A 16,170-nucleotide genomic window follows, 5' to 3' on the forward strand; every position below is an offset into this window, starting at 1 on the left:
CCGACCCGGGGGTGGACGGTACTTCATCTACCGTCCGGGGTGGACGGTAAATGAAATACCGTCCACCCCTAAGCCTCTCCAGAACATTGGATCGGATATGGGCGGTCGTGATCGACTCGGATCGGGGACTGAGGCCCTCTCCGTCCCTCCGCTTTCCTCGCGCGCGCGCACGCAGCCCTCGCCAACCTGCTGCCTGCCGTCGTCCCCTTTGACGAAGGGCTGCCAGAGTGCCAGCGACATCCGCAAGCATCACGCCGGCTCCGGAAGCTGCGCGGCGCCGCCGGTGACATCGTTCGCTTCAACGCCGTGCGCAGGCCGGTGGCGCTAGGCGCGGCCGTCCCCTCGCGCGCGCCGCCGAGCAGTATGTCCCTTCGTCCCATGCGTCGTCGGCTCGTCCTGACCGTGCGCTCGAATGACGTCGAGGAGGCACGCCGTGTTTATCCGGCGGCGGCGCGCCATACACGGACGATTAGCTCCACCAGCACGCGGCTGCATGCGCCGGCGCGCGGGCTTGAAACCGCGCCGCCGCCGCGGCGTCCACTGGGTACAGTAGTGTCTTATGGTTTGGTATTTTCGCTTTGATCCACTCAATGGAAGACACAAATGGGTAACCCTGGCCATTTTTGCCATCAATTTCGAGTTTCCAAGTTCCAGGATGCATCAATGACACAGATTAATCTTGCAATTGCTGCGGCAGCGTTGTGCATCCTTTGTATGTCGTCAGGAATACATAAAATCTGATGGAAGATTGCTTGCCCGCCCACCTGGCCGCCGCCGTCGGCAGCAACCACGCCTCCCTGGCCGCCTCCAGTGCGAGGCCCTCGTGCCCGATGCTCCTCGTCTGTGCTTCTCGAAGACGCCAGCGCCGCCGCGCCCACAGCTCGCCGTCGCGTATCCCGGATAAGTCACCACCCGGACGCTGATCGGCCGGCGTCGGCGTCCCAGCCGACAACGCGAGTCCGGCGTACGTCGCGGAGCAGAGTCGCTCGCACCGCGACGGCGTCCACGGCGTCGATACAACGAAGCCACCTCATCCATGGCAAGCTGGAACTCGTCGCGAACTATTCAGGGGCTGGGGAACCGGTCGGCGGAGACCTGGACGGCGGGGTATGGCGGCCATGTTGCCAAGGGACGGCAAATGAAATACCGTCCACACCCTGAGCCTCTCCCGAACGTTAGATCGGACATGTGCGGTCGCGATTGACTTGGATCGGGGACTGAGGCCCTCTCCGTCCCTCCGCTTCGCTCGCGCGCGCACGCACGCAGTCCGCGCCAACCTGCTGCCTGCCGCCATCCGCTGCCAGAGTGCGAGCGACATCCACAAGCATCTTATTTTCAAAAAAAACATCCGCAAGCATCACGCCGGCACCGGCAGCTGCGCGGCGCCGCGGGTGACTTCGTTCGCTTCCACGCCGTGCGCAGGCCGGTGGCGCCAGGCGCGGCCGTCCCCTCGCGCGCGCGCCGCCGAGCAGTACCGTCCTTCCATGTCTCGTCCTGAACATGCGCCGCACGGCGCTCGAATGACGTCGAGGAAGCAAGCCGTGGTCATCCGGCGGCGGCGCACCATTCACGGACGATTGGCTCCACCAGCACGCGGCTGCGCATGCGCCTCGCGCGGGCTTCAAACCATGCCGCCGCCGCGGCGTCCACTGGGCACAGCAGTGTTGAATGCCCTTTGCTCCACTCAATGGAACTATGGAAGACAGAATAGGGTAACCTCTTCCCCCTGGAGTCCATCGACGAATCGAGCTCCGCATTCTCTTTGCACAGGCTCTTGCAATGTCGCAGTTGCTATACGAGGTCAGCGAGAGCGGATCTCCGGCGTTCGCAGCGCAGGGGGTGCTCGTGGACGCGCAGCCGATTGGCGAGCACCAAGGCACGCCCGGAACTGTTGGTTGAGCCGGCTCGAGCAGCGCGCGGCCAGGCACGCGAGGCGGCGAGGGAGCTCGTTCTTGCACGAACGACGAGAGCGCGGCCGCGGCCGCTCGTCGTGCTGGGTATCACGCGCGCGGCGAGTGCCAACAATCGCACGGACGGAGCAGGAGAGGGCCCCAAGGGTCGGAGCCACGGCCACCCCGCGTCGTGCTCTCCCGCCTTGCAAGGCACCTACACGAGTGCTGGCTGCTCTGTCCGGCGGCGCTAGGGCCATCTCGGACCTCTCCGAGTTTTTACATGGAAGGAGTAGACGGTGGTCGGGATGCTCAGATCTACGGAGTCGTGGCCTGCTCAAGGTGGGTGGCGGCGTGGGCGGCGATGGCTCGCTGTTGGGTGGCGACCTTGCCTAGACTAAGTTCTGGGGAAGGATTTGGACGCCGGTGATCGTTCCCGGAGGGAGTTCGGAGGTGGCATGTGGGAGACGGTGGCTTCGACCGGCGTCGCGTTCCAGCATGCGGATTTATCCCGAGGCCTAAGTGCAGCGGAGGTCCGCCGGCGGCAGCGCGGTGGCGGTGGCGGTGGCGGTGGCGGCTGCGGGTTGCTTTCATCCTCGACGTCCACGTGTGAAGAGGTGGGCCTCACCAGTCTGTACCGGTGCGCCGGTGAGCTGAGCAGGGTGTCACGACTCTCGTGTCGTTCGTCAGCGGTCAGGTCGAGAGAAGCCTAAGTGCTCGTCCCTCATGCTACCGGCGACTGCGGCGACTGCGGCCAGAGTTGTGGTTCAACCTGTTCTTCGCCGACGGGCCGGCATTGGGCGGAGCTTCGGGCGAAAGTCTATCCCGGCGCTGGTGTCGGGGTCAGCAACGGCGGCATCTTCGAATGTCGTGAACCTCCGTGGAGGCGTTGGTTGAGGGGCTCCCTGCTTGGTCTTTGATTTTCCAGGTGAAAACCTTTCTCGGCTAACCGGAGGGGCGGCGACGGCGGCTTCGACGTCGTATACTTCTTGGAGGTGTTGCCTTGGAAATCAAGTGATCGGCTTCAACTGTGGAGGAGTGGTTTGGTGAGCGGTTCGAGGTTTGTTTGGAGCATGGACGGAGAAGAAGATTGAAGATTAGTCTTCCTTTTTCTTTTTGTTAGTGTGTTTTTCTTCATGTTTCTTGATTTACCTCGGTGTGAGGTTTAGAGTCTAAGTACTCTCGTGTCGTGTAACCTTTGGCCGTATATATCCACTTGTGGATATAGAGGCTGGGATTTTATTCCTTAATCTAAAAAAACACGAGTGCTCGACGAGTTCTCCATTCTATGCAAGGGAACCCAGAGCTCTGCCATCGGACGCTTCCTTCTTGGGCAGGAGAGTGCACGGCCACCTATCCATTCTTGGGGACACAACGGGCCACCGCCGGGGCACCCCGCGTCGCATCGCCGGATAATGGGATACATCCACGTCGATCGTGGCCGTGCAGATCCGATACAACGGCAACGAGAGACCTAGGGTCGGACGGTATTTGATTTACCGTCCACCTCCACACCCGGACAGCAATTCAACTACCCACCACCCCTTAAGCCTCGCTGTGTCGTGACCGCCGCCATCGATAGCAACCACGCCTCCCTGGCCTCTAGTGCGAGGTCCTCGTGCCCGATGCTTGCCGTCTGTGCTTCCCGAATATGCCGGCGCCGCGCCGCCCAAAGCTCGCCGTCGCGCATGCCGGATAACGCGTGGTCTTTTCGCTCCTGCCGCTGATCATCAGAGTACCTACCACCCGTGTTCGCATCGGCGTGGATCCGGTGGCCATCGACGTGAACTCTGGCGTACATCGCGGAGCAACCTCGCTCGCACGGTGGCCATCGACGCACGTAGTGAGAATCTTGCAGCACTACGGCAGCGAGCCAGCGACACGACGGAGGTTCGTGGCGCCAGTGGGCTACGGGGAGGACGACGGTGGTGTACTGTCACACCCGATTTCAAAAAGAAGCCGAATGCGTGTGTGTGTGTGTGTGTATATATATATATATATATATATATATATATATATATATATATATATATATATATATATATATATATCAGGATCAAGTTCTATACATATAGCGAAAATAATAGTGAATAATCAGTACAATAACTCGAAAAAATAAATAAAATAATTATAAAAAACTATCATAGTTATACAGGTTATCCTGAAAACGAAGACTTCAATTTCACAGGCAATCGACTGGGGGCCGCGTACGCCTAGAACTCAGCATCATCTTCGAAAACTTTATACCTTCTTCTTCTGAGCAGCAGTAAGTAAGGGTGAGTACACTTATGGTTGGTACTCAGCAAGGCCACAAGAAATAACCAGAATATAATTTAAGTCCATCTTCAATTAAATTAATCATGTGAGGGTCCAAGCCGGTCTTAACCGTGAGCACGGCTGATATATCAGTTTTACACTCTGCAGTGGTTGTACACTTTCACCACAATTCGCGTAAAAGTTCCGAATAATTTTGAACCCAACCACGCAATGTGCTAGCTAGGCACAATACCACACTTCCGAGGTGTGATTGCATAGGGACGCTATGAGGCATTTACAAAGATTCTCTAACCTATGACAATCCGCTAAGATTTCAAGTCAAAGTGGTCATAACACTGTCTTAATGAGGTGGTACCTTACTAAAGGACCATTAAACAATACCAATTGCCCCAAGAGGACCGAGCTATACCCCATCGATGCATCCCCTCTTGCCCTTTCGGTAAGATTGTCACAAGCTAGAGTCTCTAATTAATTAGCCAAGACCAGAACCATGTAGTATTGTGGTTATACTGTTTTCTTGGGTGGTTCTCCATGCTCCAATTAATTCATAATACTCTTGTAAATAAGTATAGATAGAAGTATGATTAGGGTCACTTGCCTTGCTCCAACAAAAAGTTACTCTTAGTGCTCTTCAGCTTTTGCTCACTTGGAATTCTTGATTCTTCAATCTTCGAACGGCGATCCTTCTACTCGGAGCAACTATGGAGCAAACATACAAAACAAACAACAAGTATATCTAAGAACAATACACCAAAATAAAAGACAAGCTTTAAAAGAGCGCACTAAAGGGTAGGGCTTGCTGCTACGGTTACACTAGCGCAAGAAACGCAGAAAACGGAGCTAGGGTTGAAAAGAAACAGCTATTCTATGGGCTAAACGGTGCTTCAGGGACCTAGTTGCGATTAACCAAAAGGTTAAGGACTAACAAAAAACATTTGTGAGACACAGCAAAGTGTGATCACAGAGGATAACAAGGTGATAAGGCTACTACACAACGTTGCAAGGATCATGTGAGCCCAAGAATTGATGAAAACGAGACAATAACGAAGAAGTTATGGCTAAAACATGGTTCTAGGGGCTTAATTGTAAAGGTCTTGAAAGAACAGGGGCTCTGGGTGAAGAAACCAGGGACCTAAAACATAATTAAACACTAAATGCAGGGGCTAGCTGGCAAAACTGCAGCTCAGGGACGGCGGGTTCTATTTTAGAAAAGTCCAAGGGTCAAAACATAAAATAAAGAGTTGTTTTGCGATTACTTTTGAACTAGCATGGACTGCGGGTCGATTTCAAGAAAACTGAGGGTCTCTTTTGCAAAACTTCAAAGGGTTGATCGGTATAGGGTTGTTTGACTCAGCTAAGATTTGATCTGGGCCATTGGATGGAGATCCAAGGGCTAGGGTTTTGCGGGGCGGAACGGGCGGCGCTGGCGGTGGCGCTAGCGCCGGCGGTGAGGCTTGGGCGGCGGCAGATCGCTGGCGTAGGCCGAAACGGCCGTCCGGGCACCATTTCGAGCTCGGATTGGCCTGGGAGAGGTAACGCGCGACGGGGAACGCGTCTAGAGGGTCGGCTCGGGACGCAGACGCGACGGCGGGCACGCTCGGCGGCGAGAGGCGGCACTGTGGTGACGACGAGCTATAGCGCGCGAGGGGAGGCAAGAGAAAGGGGAAAAAGGGCTGATGCAGATCTTTACCCCAACACGAAGCTTCAGCGGTGCTTGGACGTCGAGATGGGGCGTCGGAACGGTGGCACGGCGAGCGACTCGAGCTTCCGAGCTCCAATGGCGGCGGCGGCTACGGTTTGAGCGAGGAGATGCTACGGGTTGAAGGAGGGGTCCAGAGGAGGGGACACGGTGCTATTTATAGAGCGGGCAGGAGCGTCTTGGCGTGCGCGCCAAGGGAGGCCGGGCGAGGCGGGCAGCGGCCGGACTTTGCGAGAGTCCGAGCTCGTCCCGAGCTCGAGGATGACCCCGACAGGCGGGCCCGCCTGTCGGCGGCAGAGAGAAGGGGGCGCCGGGTTGGGCTGGGGAAGGAGATGGGCCGGCGGTGGGTTTTGAGCCGCAGGTAAGAAAAGAGAGGGAGAAAGGGTAGATGGCGAACTGGGCCGGATCAAAGGGAAAGAAAAAGAAAGAAGGAAGAAAGGAAATGGAATTTGGGCTGGGCCAAAAGAAATGAAGGAGAGAGAGGTTTTCTTTTCCTTTTTTTTAAACAAAAGATCCAAACAATTCAATTCAAATTTAAATTTAGAGAATTCAAATTCAAATTGAACAAACAATAAAATAATGCATTGCAGGATGAATGCAACACAAACAAACAACCTCATTTAATTTAGAAAACAACCAATATTTATTTATTTTTACACTAAATTCTCTGTGAAGAAAACAAATGTTGAAAAAAATTTAAAACTATGAGAAAATTGTTGATTTATTTTTAATTTTAATCACATTCTGAAATCCAAAAATTTTGTGACATGTACGCATTTATTGCTTGCTGTGTACGCGTCAAGACATCATTTGTTGCTTTTAACATCGGAAAAGGATAGGTCATAAAGAAAAGTCGGGAGGAGGAGGTGAGCACTATAGGAGGCAGGGCCAAAAAAAATTGGTACTAGTAAGGGATGTCATCAATTGGTCAAAATTGTAAGTAAATGACCATACGAGGATTTAGATTTAGTCTGAACAACAGAAAATGACCCTTTCCTTATTACTCCCATACGCTCACAGCTACTACATACTTTTACACGAACCACACCACACGGCACACGCACCAATAATAGTAGATAAATGGATCGGTTAATTGCCTTAGGCAAGAATCTCGTCGAGAGACTTGGGCTTGGGCACGGCCAACTCCTTGCTAGCGCTCAACTGCTGCTGCTGCTGCTGCTTCTCGGCCTTGGCCTGCTTCTTGAGCTTGGCGAGCTTGATGTCGCGCGCCATCTTGCGCCTGTACATCTCCGCGAAGGTGATGGGCTCGTCCATGATGGGCGCCTCCCCCTCCCGCACGGCCAGCGGGTACACCGTCGCGTCCGGCGACGGGTTCTGGAACGTCGCGATCGACAGCCGGCTGCACTCCGAGTTCACCACCGCCTGGTGATCGGCGTTCTTGAACCTGCCGTTGCTCAGGAACTGCACGGACACACGCGTTCGTCGTAAGCACTACTATTCAGTATAATCGATAGGTCCGTGCTGCAGCTGCAAGTTTAACAAACTAGCTCACGCACGTGGCCGTGGTCGCCGAGGTTGACGACGAAGGCGCCCTCGACGGGCTTCACGGTGATCCAGGTCCGGCCGCCGTCGCGGGTGGCCTGGAGCCCGCCGACGAGGTCCTGCAGCAGCAGCGTGATGGTGCCGGGGTCGGTGTGGCGCTTGAGGCCCAGCGTGAGGTCCGGCTGCGGGCACTTGGGGTAGAAGTTGACCACCACCTTCTGGTCCATGTCCACGCACGCCTTGGCCAGCGCGTCCGTGTCCAGACCCATCGCCTCGGACAGCAGGCCCAGGAGCTTGCAGGACAGGCCCATGAGCTGCTCGCTGTACTGCTCCACCACCGCGCGCCAAGCCGCCGGCTTGTCGGGCCACCGCGAGTAGTCGCGGGCCTCCACCGGGTACGAGAAGTAGGTCACGATCTCACGCCAGTCTTGCACTGCCTCCCCCTGCACTTGCCAATTTTTTTTTTAATTTTGAGTAGTTGTTCTCTGGTTTGCGTGTTCGTCTCTTTTAAGTTGCCCCAGCCCCACGCATCTGTTGGCCACGCTTAATACGTGAAGGTGTATCACGCCTACACGTACTTGGCAAACTAGCTAATTAAGTGTGTGGATGCATCGGGATCACAGAATGTTTCGTGCATCTTCATCATATTTATTTTCGATGTTTAGTTTAATTTTTGCGCAATCTAACAACGAGCCCGCCATGGAACGAAATGGCTGGTCCGATCAAGGTACCGTACCTGGAGGTGGCTGGAGACGATGAAGCCGCCCTTCTTGCCGCCGGACATGTCGAAGCGGAGCTTCTCCTCGGGCGGCAGCGCGAAGAATTCGCGCGCCAGGCGCGTCATCTCGGCCACGAGCGCGGCGTCCACGCCGTGCTCCACCACCTGGAAGATGCCCCAGCCCTCGCACGCCGCGGCCACCCGCGCGCGGATCTCGCCCCGCCGCTCGCCGCCGCCGCCGTCGATGCCCTCGAGGGATATCACCGGCACCTCGTCGCTGAAGCTGTCGTGCGGCACCCTGGGCCGCTCGTCCTCCTCGCGCACGAACGACGGGCGCAGCGTCGCCTCCGGCGCCGCCGTCGGGAGGAACGGCACCGCGCTGCTCACCTGGGCCATCATCTGCGCCGCCGCCTCTCGCTGCTGCTGCTGCTGGTGGTGGTGGTGGTATTGTACGCTGCACCCTGCTTTGGCAGAAGCGTGTTATTTATATATATATAGCCAGCAGCATATATAGCGTGCGGAAGGCTGAGCAGGCGACGCGACGCGCAGCTAGCAGATTGCACGGTACAGTAGTACTAGAGTGTACAGGCACACGTAAGCTACTACTCCTAGCTAACATCCACCGACGGTCACAGGCATGTGCAGATGTGCTGTAGTAGCATTACTATATTTAATTTGTATTATGGCCACCGGTGGCTGCACCGCGGGCCAAACTCTCATGCTCAACTGCCGACTCGTGACGCGCGTGCAACTACCAACTACCATTCGTCGTCCAAGCATCCACGACTGCGCCGAGGGCAACCGACACGCCGCGGAGCTCCCATCCGCACGTCGCGTGCAAATTGTCCGGTGAGCGGCTGAGCGCGCGGGTGTTTGAAGGGTAGCTGCAATGGATGGCTGGAGCTTGCCTGCGTGTCCCCGTCCGGGACTCCGAACACGTGGACCAACTATAGGCCGACCCAGCTTCGAGCAAAAAAGGGCGAAAGGATAGCGATAGGAGTAACTAACGGAGGACGGAGCGGCGACAGGCTAGATGACGGCTCCGTTTGATGGTGGTGTGGGATAAACGATGGAAAATTTGCGACCACTGCTCTGGCAGTGACTATGACTCAGGTGAGAGAAACCGCCGGCTCCCAAAGCTCGTGGAGTTGGATCTTCAGATCCTGAATCTAGTTCAACTCTACAAGAAACTGGAAAGATCTCGCCAAAAATTACACAGCAACATATGAGATGTCAAACATCTATGGAAACATACCCGAGTAAATATTATCTTGCTCAACAAACACAGCAGCCAATTCAACCTGCAACAGAAGGTGGAATGATCCCGCCAGGATTGCAAGAACGTACGAACAACCTGTCAGCCATCGGAAGGCAAACTCAACTGTACAACAAGTGCTCGAACAATCCTCCACCAAAATTTCATGAACAAATGGTAAGTTTGAAAACAATCTAAACAAATCTGAGTAACTACATATCTTTCTTGGCACAGACGTAACTATTACTATTTATTTAAAGTGCCGTACATGTAACATGGTACAACATGAGAGAACCAAACCCCCTTTGGTGCTTTCTTCTCATATCCTCGGTACAATCAATCTTCCGGGCAACAATTTGCACCCATCAAGCAACGGACATTTTCTATGGTAAAATGGTAATGACACCAGACTCGTAGATTGGCAAGCATTGCCATCACTAGGTAGTAACTCCCAACCATATATATTTTTCTTCGCTAGGTCATACGACTCAAACCGCAGGACCACCTGTATCTAAAACATTCTGTAAGAAGCATGCCTTGGCAGAAGGGTCGGTCAAAAACTGGCCCAACACTGCAATTGTTGCGGTGTTGCTCCTTATTTTCTCTACCCCTCTTGAGATCATGCAAATGTGGTTGGCCTCAACAACCACCATGACCCCATTGTGTGAAACGGAATAAACTGCTTCAGCTATCTGCCTTGTCATCCTTTCCTGAACCTGAAGCTTGCACCCATAGAAATGAACCAATGCCTGAAAATGTGACCGATCAATGCCTTCTCCGCTTCCACTGTCAAAATACCCAATGTGCACTACTCCATAGAAGGGCAGAAGATGGTGCTCACATTGAGCACAAAATGGCAAATGCAGCTCAGACCGGATTGCTCCATGATTTACCGTGCCTCCACCTGGCCTCTCATATATGCTGACATTACCAAGTGTAAAGCCATTCAGCTTCACATCTAGATTACATGCTCTGAACTTCATCAGCCACTGCACATAGCGTTGAGGAGTGCCTAAAAGTTCTTTCCTGAGGGGGTCCTCTCCAAGTGATAAGAGCATCGAGGTAACTGCAGAAACCATGCCATTAGTCGAGCTTTTCTTGCAGTGCCCATTAGAGAGTGGGACCTCATGAGACCTTAAGGGGCACCAAGGAATAGAGGCAGAATGGTTATCCACCTCCATGTCTACGCCCCTAAGCTTAAGAAGAGCCAAGAAGTCACTCCAGAAAGTGCTGTTTTCACCTTCGAAAACTCCGGAGCGAGATGAATGTGAAGTTCTAATCCAACCTTGCAAAGTCTTGCATTCCAAGTTTTCTGGCAAAGGGATGTGCCAGCACAGCAGAGCAACAGCCACACCAGCAGGTTGAATGCTAGCATGCAGTGCACCACAGACTTCGTTAGCTAATCTTTGAGGGTTTTGCAATCTCTTGGCAAAGACATCTGATACTCTAGAAAGCTTGCTTAACCCAACAACCCTTCCACCTGAAGGCACATACCCAACATGGCATTGTATGCTGAATGGAAGCAAGCATGACTCACAGTATGAGAAAAGTTCAATATCTCGAACAACAACTTGCCCTCCAGTTCCACCAGCAGACCCGGTCCTTTTGTCAACACCAACCTCTGGAAACAGAGCACCCTGCACAATGTCCTTTACTTTTTGCCTGTAACCTGCAGTTTTAGATATAGGTCAAATACAAACCAGGAAGCAGCTACATTACAGATTTAAAAAAAGTAAAGACGAAGAGTCCTCAAATATCTGGAAACAAGAGGTCGTACAAAATAAAGGAAAACACACCCCTACAATGTCTCTAGTCGCGGGATAAACAGCTCTCTCTCCTTTAAGAAGAATACCATGACAACCTCTTCTAAAAATGACTTGCATGAGGATATTTTACATATTTCACATGACTTGTTTTTAGTAGAATAAACATAATGTGGGTCATGTAGTCATGTTGTGGAATTTAAGATAAGACAACCTTTTCATTTTCAGAAGAAAATAGCATAATCATAGTTCGGCTAGGCGCTCGCCTAGGCGCGCCTAGGCGCGATTACTAGGTAGTCGGAGGGTGTCCGCCTCGCCTATGGGGGTAGGCGGACCCCTAGGCGGCGGCGGCTCGTCGGCAGCGCCGGTGGGGGTGGAGGAGCGCCTGGCAGAGGTCGCCGGTGGGGGAGGAGCTGCCGGCGGCGGCGGGCGCTCGCGCAGGCTTGTGCGGGCGGCTGTTGGCGCGGGCGCGAGCAGTGGAGGGCGCGGGCGGCGGAGGGCGCGGGCGCATGCGCGGGCGGCGGCGGGCGCAGGGGCGGGCGCTGGTGCGTGCGCGAGCAAGGGGTGGGAGGAGGAAGGGATAAGGTGGATAAGATGGGCTGGGCCATTGTTATGGTGGATAGGGTGGGCTGGGCTGTTTTTATGGGCCTTTCTTCTCTTTTCTCCCTATTCCATGACCATTGATCTTCTATTTTTTCTTTTCTTTCAAGTACTTAAGTATGTATTAATAAATTAAAACATGTATTGATCATCGCCTAGAAAACCGCCTAGGAACGCCTAGGCGCGATTAATCCCGACTAGGCGCTAGGCTAAGGGTCACCGCCTAGAATCCGCCTAGCGCCTAGCTGAACTATGAGCATAATAGAAGACTGACATGTCAATTGCACCCATAGTTCAGCTAGGCGCTAGGCGGATTCTAGGCGCCGACCCACTGCCTAGCGCCTAGGCGGGATTAACCGCTCCTAGGCGGCGCTAGGCGTTTTTCTAGGCATTTTAATTTTTATACACCTATATATGTATTACCTTAATAAAAGAAAAAATAAGAGAACTGTGGACCCAAAGTTAAAGAAAAGCCCATCAGGAAAGCCCAGCAGCCCACTTTATCCACCCATCCCACCTTATCCATCCGGCCATCCTCCTCCAACCAGGAACCCACCACACGATGACTTCTCCCTCTCCCCGGTTTCTTCGACGCCGCCAGTCCGTGCTCCCGCAGATGCAACAGCCGCCTCCTTCTCCTCCGCCGCCGCGCCTGCCACCTCCACCTCCTCCTCCTCCTCCGCCACCGCCGCCCGATGTCAAGCCCGTCTGAAGTTGCTCCCCCACCAGCAACCTCCGCCAGGCGCCGTGGTACCCCTCCACCTCCCCCACCGGCGCCGCCGACAAGACGCCGCCGCCTAGGAGCCCGCCTAGCCCCAAATCGACGTGGTGCCCCTCCGATTAGCGCCTAATCGCCGCCTAGGCGCCGCCTAGCTGAACTATGATTGCACCCATGTGAAGAATGGTAAAGCACAAAAGAAAGATTTATTGTCCCAACAAAGGCAGGATCTATCAGCTCCATAGTAAGGTTTGGGCATTGCTAGTCGATCAGATTGTTCAATTCCATTCAATCTAATGTTTTATAGTACCAGAGAGATATCGCGCCCTAGAAGCTAAAACCTATAGCAGAAATGTAAATTAAAGAACTTGAATATGTTGCATTTCCAGCTGTGTACAGCTTTGGAGACGAGGCAGCGGCTCACTAGTCCTAACCTTGACTTGTTTGTTCAGTGTCACAAACTCACAATTTGTTAGTGGGGAATGTGATGAGCTTTTTGTAGGTCCATATTTTTATAATTGAATACAGAAGGCAGTGCTTCTTTCCAAAGAAACAAACAGTAGTCAAAATAACAAAGCCAAATGTTACATAGCTGGCAATGGTCAAATGGTCAGTAGAGAATATATAGGACTATAAAGAACACCAGGAGTTCCCTTTGCCATCACAGGTAAAAGGTTTCATGTTTCATATGACTACATAATAATAGATTAAAAAAAGGTTGCACCATGGTCTAATGGAAGATGTCATAGAAGAAAAAAATAAAATGATTTTCTTTCAAATACTTCTAGAGGTAACTCTTACTCTTTCAACTGTAGCAAAAATGAAACTCCGAGGAACAACACAGAAGATCATTCTTAAATAGGCTAGACCTATATCTAGATTAAAGACCATTCAATGACTGAATTTATCAATCTTCTAGCTGATTCTCAGGTAATCATCAATTACAAAATCTATCAGGGTTAAGGAAATATATAATACCATAAACAACTAGATATCTAGGCTCATTTTAAATATAGGAAAACTATTAAAAATAGTAACAAAAATAGTATAATGGGTGGTTGATAAATAATATATGCCTGAAGAAAATACAATGCAAACTAGGAAATAATTTAATTGACAAAAATCTCTAATAATCAGTAGTTGGTTAAGGTAGTGCACCCGACGAGTGAGCAAGGGACAATATCAAGTAATGGTAAAACTTAACATTACAGAAATGAATAAATGCATGTAAGCGTACAATTCAATCACAACAGTAATGTGTCAGATGAGCTGCTGTTCTGAAGAAAAATGGGCATGAAAGTGGACGATCATACATGGCGATCATATGTGGAGAAGCCTGAGAAGAACCAATAAATAGTCAACGACCATTTAGTGGCAACTGAACTCCCACACATCACTATCCTAAATCTTAATTAAAGAAGTACTCCCACAAATAGGCCAAAGAGGCAAAGACATAACAGTTAGCTACAAAATTCCCTAGTGTTGTAGCCTGTGACAAAGTGGACTAGAAGCCAGAATAAGATCACTTTATGGGCCCATTTCAGATTTGCAATAAGAAAGATTGACAATTCTTCAGACTGCCAAGTACAAGCATGCCCATTGTATTGTACTAGTAATAGTGCAGCAGCCACCAACCCAAGTCCTCAATGTACTAACGTCAGAAGGGTGTTTGGTGGTCGATAGCTAAATGTTCAAACCGTGGCCTGTCAATTGTCAAAAAATACCAGAACTGAAAGCGCGAGACCCGCAATCTAGTAGCCGACTAGTGAAGCCTTACCAGCATAAGGATTACGACAGACGCGAACGACCACTCGCACCAAACTGCACTCAGTTTAGGTGTGGACTCTGCTACCTCCCGCGATGGAATTTCCCAGGGAATAATCCCAGGTCCATCGCAAGGCTTATGAGATCCGAACCAAACCACAAGTATTCAAATGCGACACGGCGTTGTTCTTCCCTAGCTCTCGGCTCTAGCATGGGAGCTGCTGAGTCGTCCGCGACGGCGAGCATAGCAACAAGCGTCGAACTAGATCGGACGGGACGCCATTTTTTACACAATACACAGGCACGGTTACGAATGGATCCACGGAGAGGGAGCCAGGGGAGCGGGCGAACTGGAGAGGAAGGGGGAGGCGGCCGTACCTCGGGTGCCGTCGCGGAAGGCCTTGGCGACGCGCTTGGGCGTCCGGCGCAGCCCCTCGCGGCGCTCGTCCTCGCCGAGCCCCGCCAGCAGCGCGCGGACCGCCGGCTCCATGGCGTCGGCCGCCGCCGCCGCGGGCTCGGCCTCCCCGCCAAGCAGCTCGAGGTCATCGTCCTCCTCCTCGCACGCGCACGCGGCGGCCACGGCGGCGGCGAGGTGTGCCTCCTCGAGCGCTCCCATGGCGGTGGTATCCACTGCCCGCGGCGACTATTATTAGGAGGCGGCCGCGAAATATAGCGACGAGAAACAAAAAAAAAATGCAAAGTGGAAAAGGAAAAGTGGGGGTTGGGGGGTGAGGAGGAGTCGGTAGGTGGACCGAACTGCGTAGCGACGAAGCGATGGGGGTGTGGAGCGGGTGGAGGACGGCGGCCACCTTCCGGGCCTCGAGATGTGTGGTGGATCTCGCCTCCTTGTTGACCTTTTGGACTTTCGGCCTCCGGATCGTGGTGGAATGGGCCGAACCCAAGATTTTCTGCCCAATCCGGGGAAGCGCGGCGCATTTTATAACGGGATGGTGGTGGCCCTTCAGGTGAGGAAAATGGGCCCGATCAGGAACGCGGGGCCCAGAAGCAGTGAGAGATGCCGCCGGTTGGCGAAGAGTGCGGCAAGTCGGCAACCGGCAAGGCATGGCTGCGTCATCGTAGCTGTCGCGGACCACGTGGCGACTCGTGGCCGAAAATGGGCCCGTTCGTGGGACGTGGGGCCCAGAGGCAGTGAGAGATGCCGCCGGTTGGAAATGAGTGCGGCAAAGCGGTCGCTGTGTCATCGTAGCTGTCTCGCAGATCACGTGGACGTGGCGACTGGCGACTCATCGCCGGGTTTTGCTCTCCGGCGACGGGCCGCAGGTTCGGCTGCGGCATGGCGCTCGTAAGACTGTCTGCAGCGCTACCCTCTAAAATCCACCTCTAAAAAGAATATTCTCCTCCTCTAAATAGATTCCGCACTTCATATCAAAATTCTCTTCAACAATATACTCCATACAACACCCTCTATACCCCACTATCTAATATTATATTTATTTTTTCCTCAACACGTCGGCAGCGAAGGATGGCCGTTGGCCTCCGTCAGCGTTGATGGCCCGACAGCGCGCAGGATACAGGCCGATCGTACACCCCCTACAAATGGCGTTTCTCTCTCCTCCCCTCATATTTGCCGGATCCTTTCCCCAGTGCGCCGCTGGAGCACATCCCGGGTGCTCCCACCCCCTAAAATAGGATACCGGGCTGTGTCCAATTCACCGCTGGAGAAAGTCTAAAAGCAAGACCCAAGACCAGTAGTATTATGGATCCTTGTCAGCAGGTTGAGAGGGGTTCCACGTCAATTAGAAAATAGAGTGGGCGGATGTTGAAGCGTCCGACTGAATCGCATCTAACAACAAAGAAACAATTGTGTACCCAACAAAAACAAGGTAGGTGGAGCTGGCAACATCTGCAAGGAGCAGGTGATGGATTCTTTAATGCATTTTTACTTCTACTTTTAGATAATCTATAGCCAAGCTATTATATGAGCTGGCTATTTTATGATCAATGTATAATATGACACTTGCAT

At 52.8% G+C, this 16,170-nt stretch overlaps 2 protein-coding genes across 2 annotated transcripts; both read right to left on the minus strand.

Annotated features, from left to right (window-relative positions):
* Nucleotides 1-6,767: 6,767 nt before the first annotated feature.
* Nucleotides 6,768-8,576, minus strand: LOC120642073 (flavanone 3-dioxygenase 1-like). Its single transcript, XM_039918465.1, has 3 exons — nucleotides 8,105-8,576; nucleotides 7,383-7,811; nucleotides 6,768-7,287 (listed from the first exon to the last, which is right to left on the minus strand). The coding sequence occupies exons 1-3, from the start codon at nucleotides 8,483-8,485 to the stop codon at nucleotides 6,964-6,966; spliced, it is 1,134 nt and encodes a 377-aa protein (XP_039774399.1). The 5' UTR covers nucleotides 8,486-8,576; the 3' UTR covers nucleotides 6,768-6,963.
* A 903-nt stretch (nucleotides 8,577-9,479) lies between these two features.
* On the minus strand, nucleotides 9,480-14,946 carry LOC120642074 (GTP cyclohydrolase 1-like). The gene is made up of 2 exons (XM_039918466.1): nucleotides 14,565-14,946; nucleotides 9,480-11,010 (listed from the first exon to the last, which is right to left on the minus strand). The coding sequence occupies exons 1-2, from the start codon at nucleotides 14,800-14,802 to the stop codon at nucleotides 9,830-9,832; spliced, it is 1,419 nt and encodes a 472-aa protein (XP_039774400.1). The 5' UTR covers nucleotides 14,803-14,946; the 3' UTR covers nucleotides 9,480-9,829.
* Between the last annotated feature and the right edge of the window lie 1,224 nt (nucleotides 14,947-16,170).

This window comes from Panicum virgatum, chromosome 7K (assembly GCF_016808335.1).
Source record: "Panicum virgatum strain AP13 chromosome 7K, P.virgatum_v5, whole genome shotgun sequence".
Classification (NCBI taxonomy): Eukaryota; Viridiplantae; Streptophyta; class Magnoliopsida; order Poales; family Poaceae; genus Panicum; species Panicum virgatum.

What these genes read in the sequence shown, in the direction of transcription:
- LOC120642074 (XM_039918466.1), bottom strand. Translation starts at nt 14,802, where the DNA reads ATGGGAGCGCTCGAGGAGGCACACCTCGCCGCCGCCGTGGCCGCCGCG. An exon ending in CTTCCGCGACGGCACCCGAG is followed by an intron (nt 11,011 to 14,564) that starts GTACGGCCGCCT and finishes CTAAAACTGCAG; the next exon opens with GTTACAGGCAAAAAGTAAAG.
- LOC120642073 (XM_039918465.1), bottom strand. Translation starts at nt 8,485, where the DNA reads ATGATGGCCCAGGTGAGCAGCGCGGTGCCGTTCCTCCCGACGGCGGCG. An exon ending in TCGTCTCCAGCCACCTCCAG is followed by an intron (nt 7,812 to 8,104) that starts GTACGGTACCTT and finishes TGGCAAGTGCAG; the next exon opens with GGGGAGGCAGTGCAAGACTG. An exon ending in ACCTCGGCGACCACGGCCAC is followed by an intron (nt 7,288 to 7,382) that starts GTGCGTGAGCTA and finishes GTGTCCGTGCAG; the next exon opens with TTCCTGAGCAACGGCAGGTT.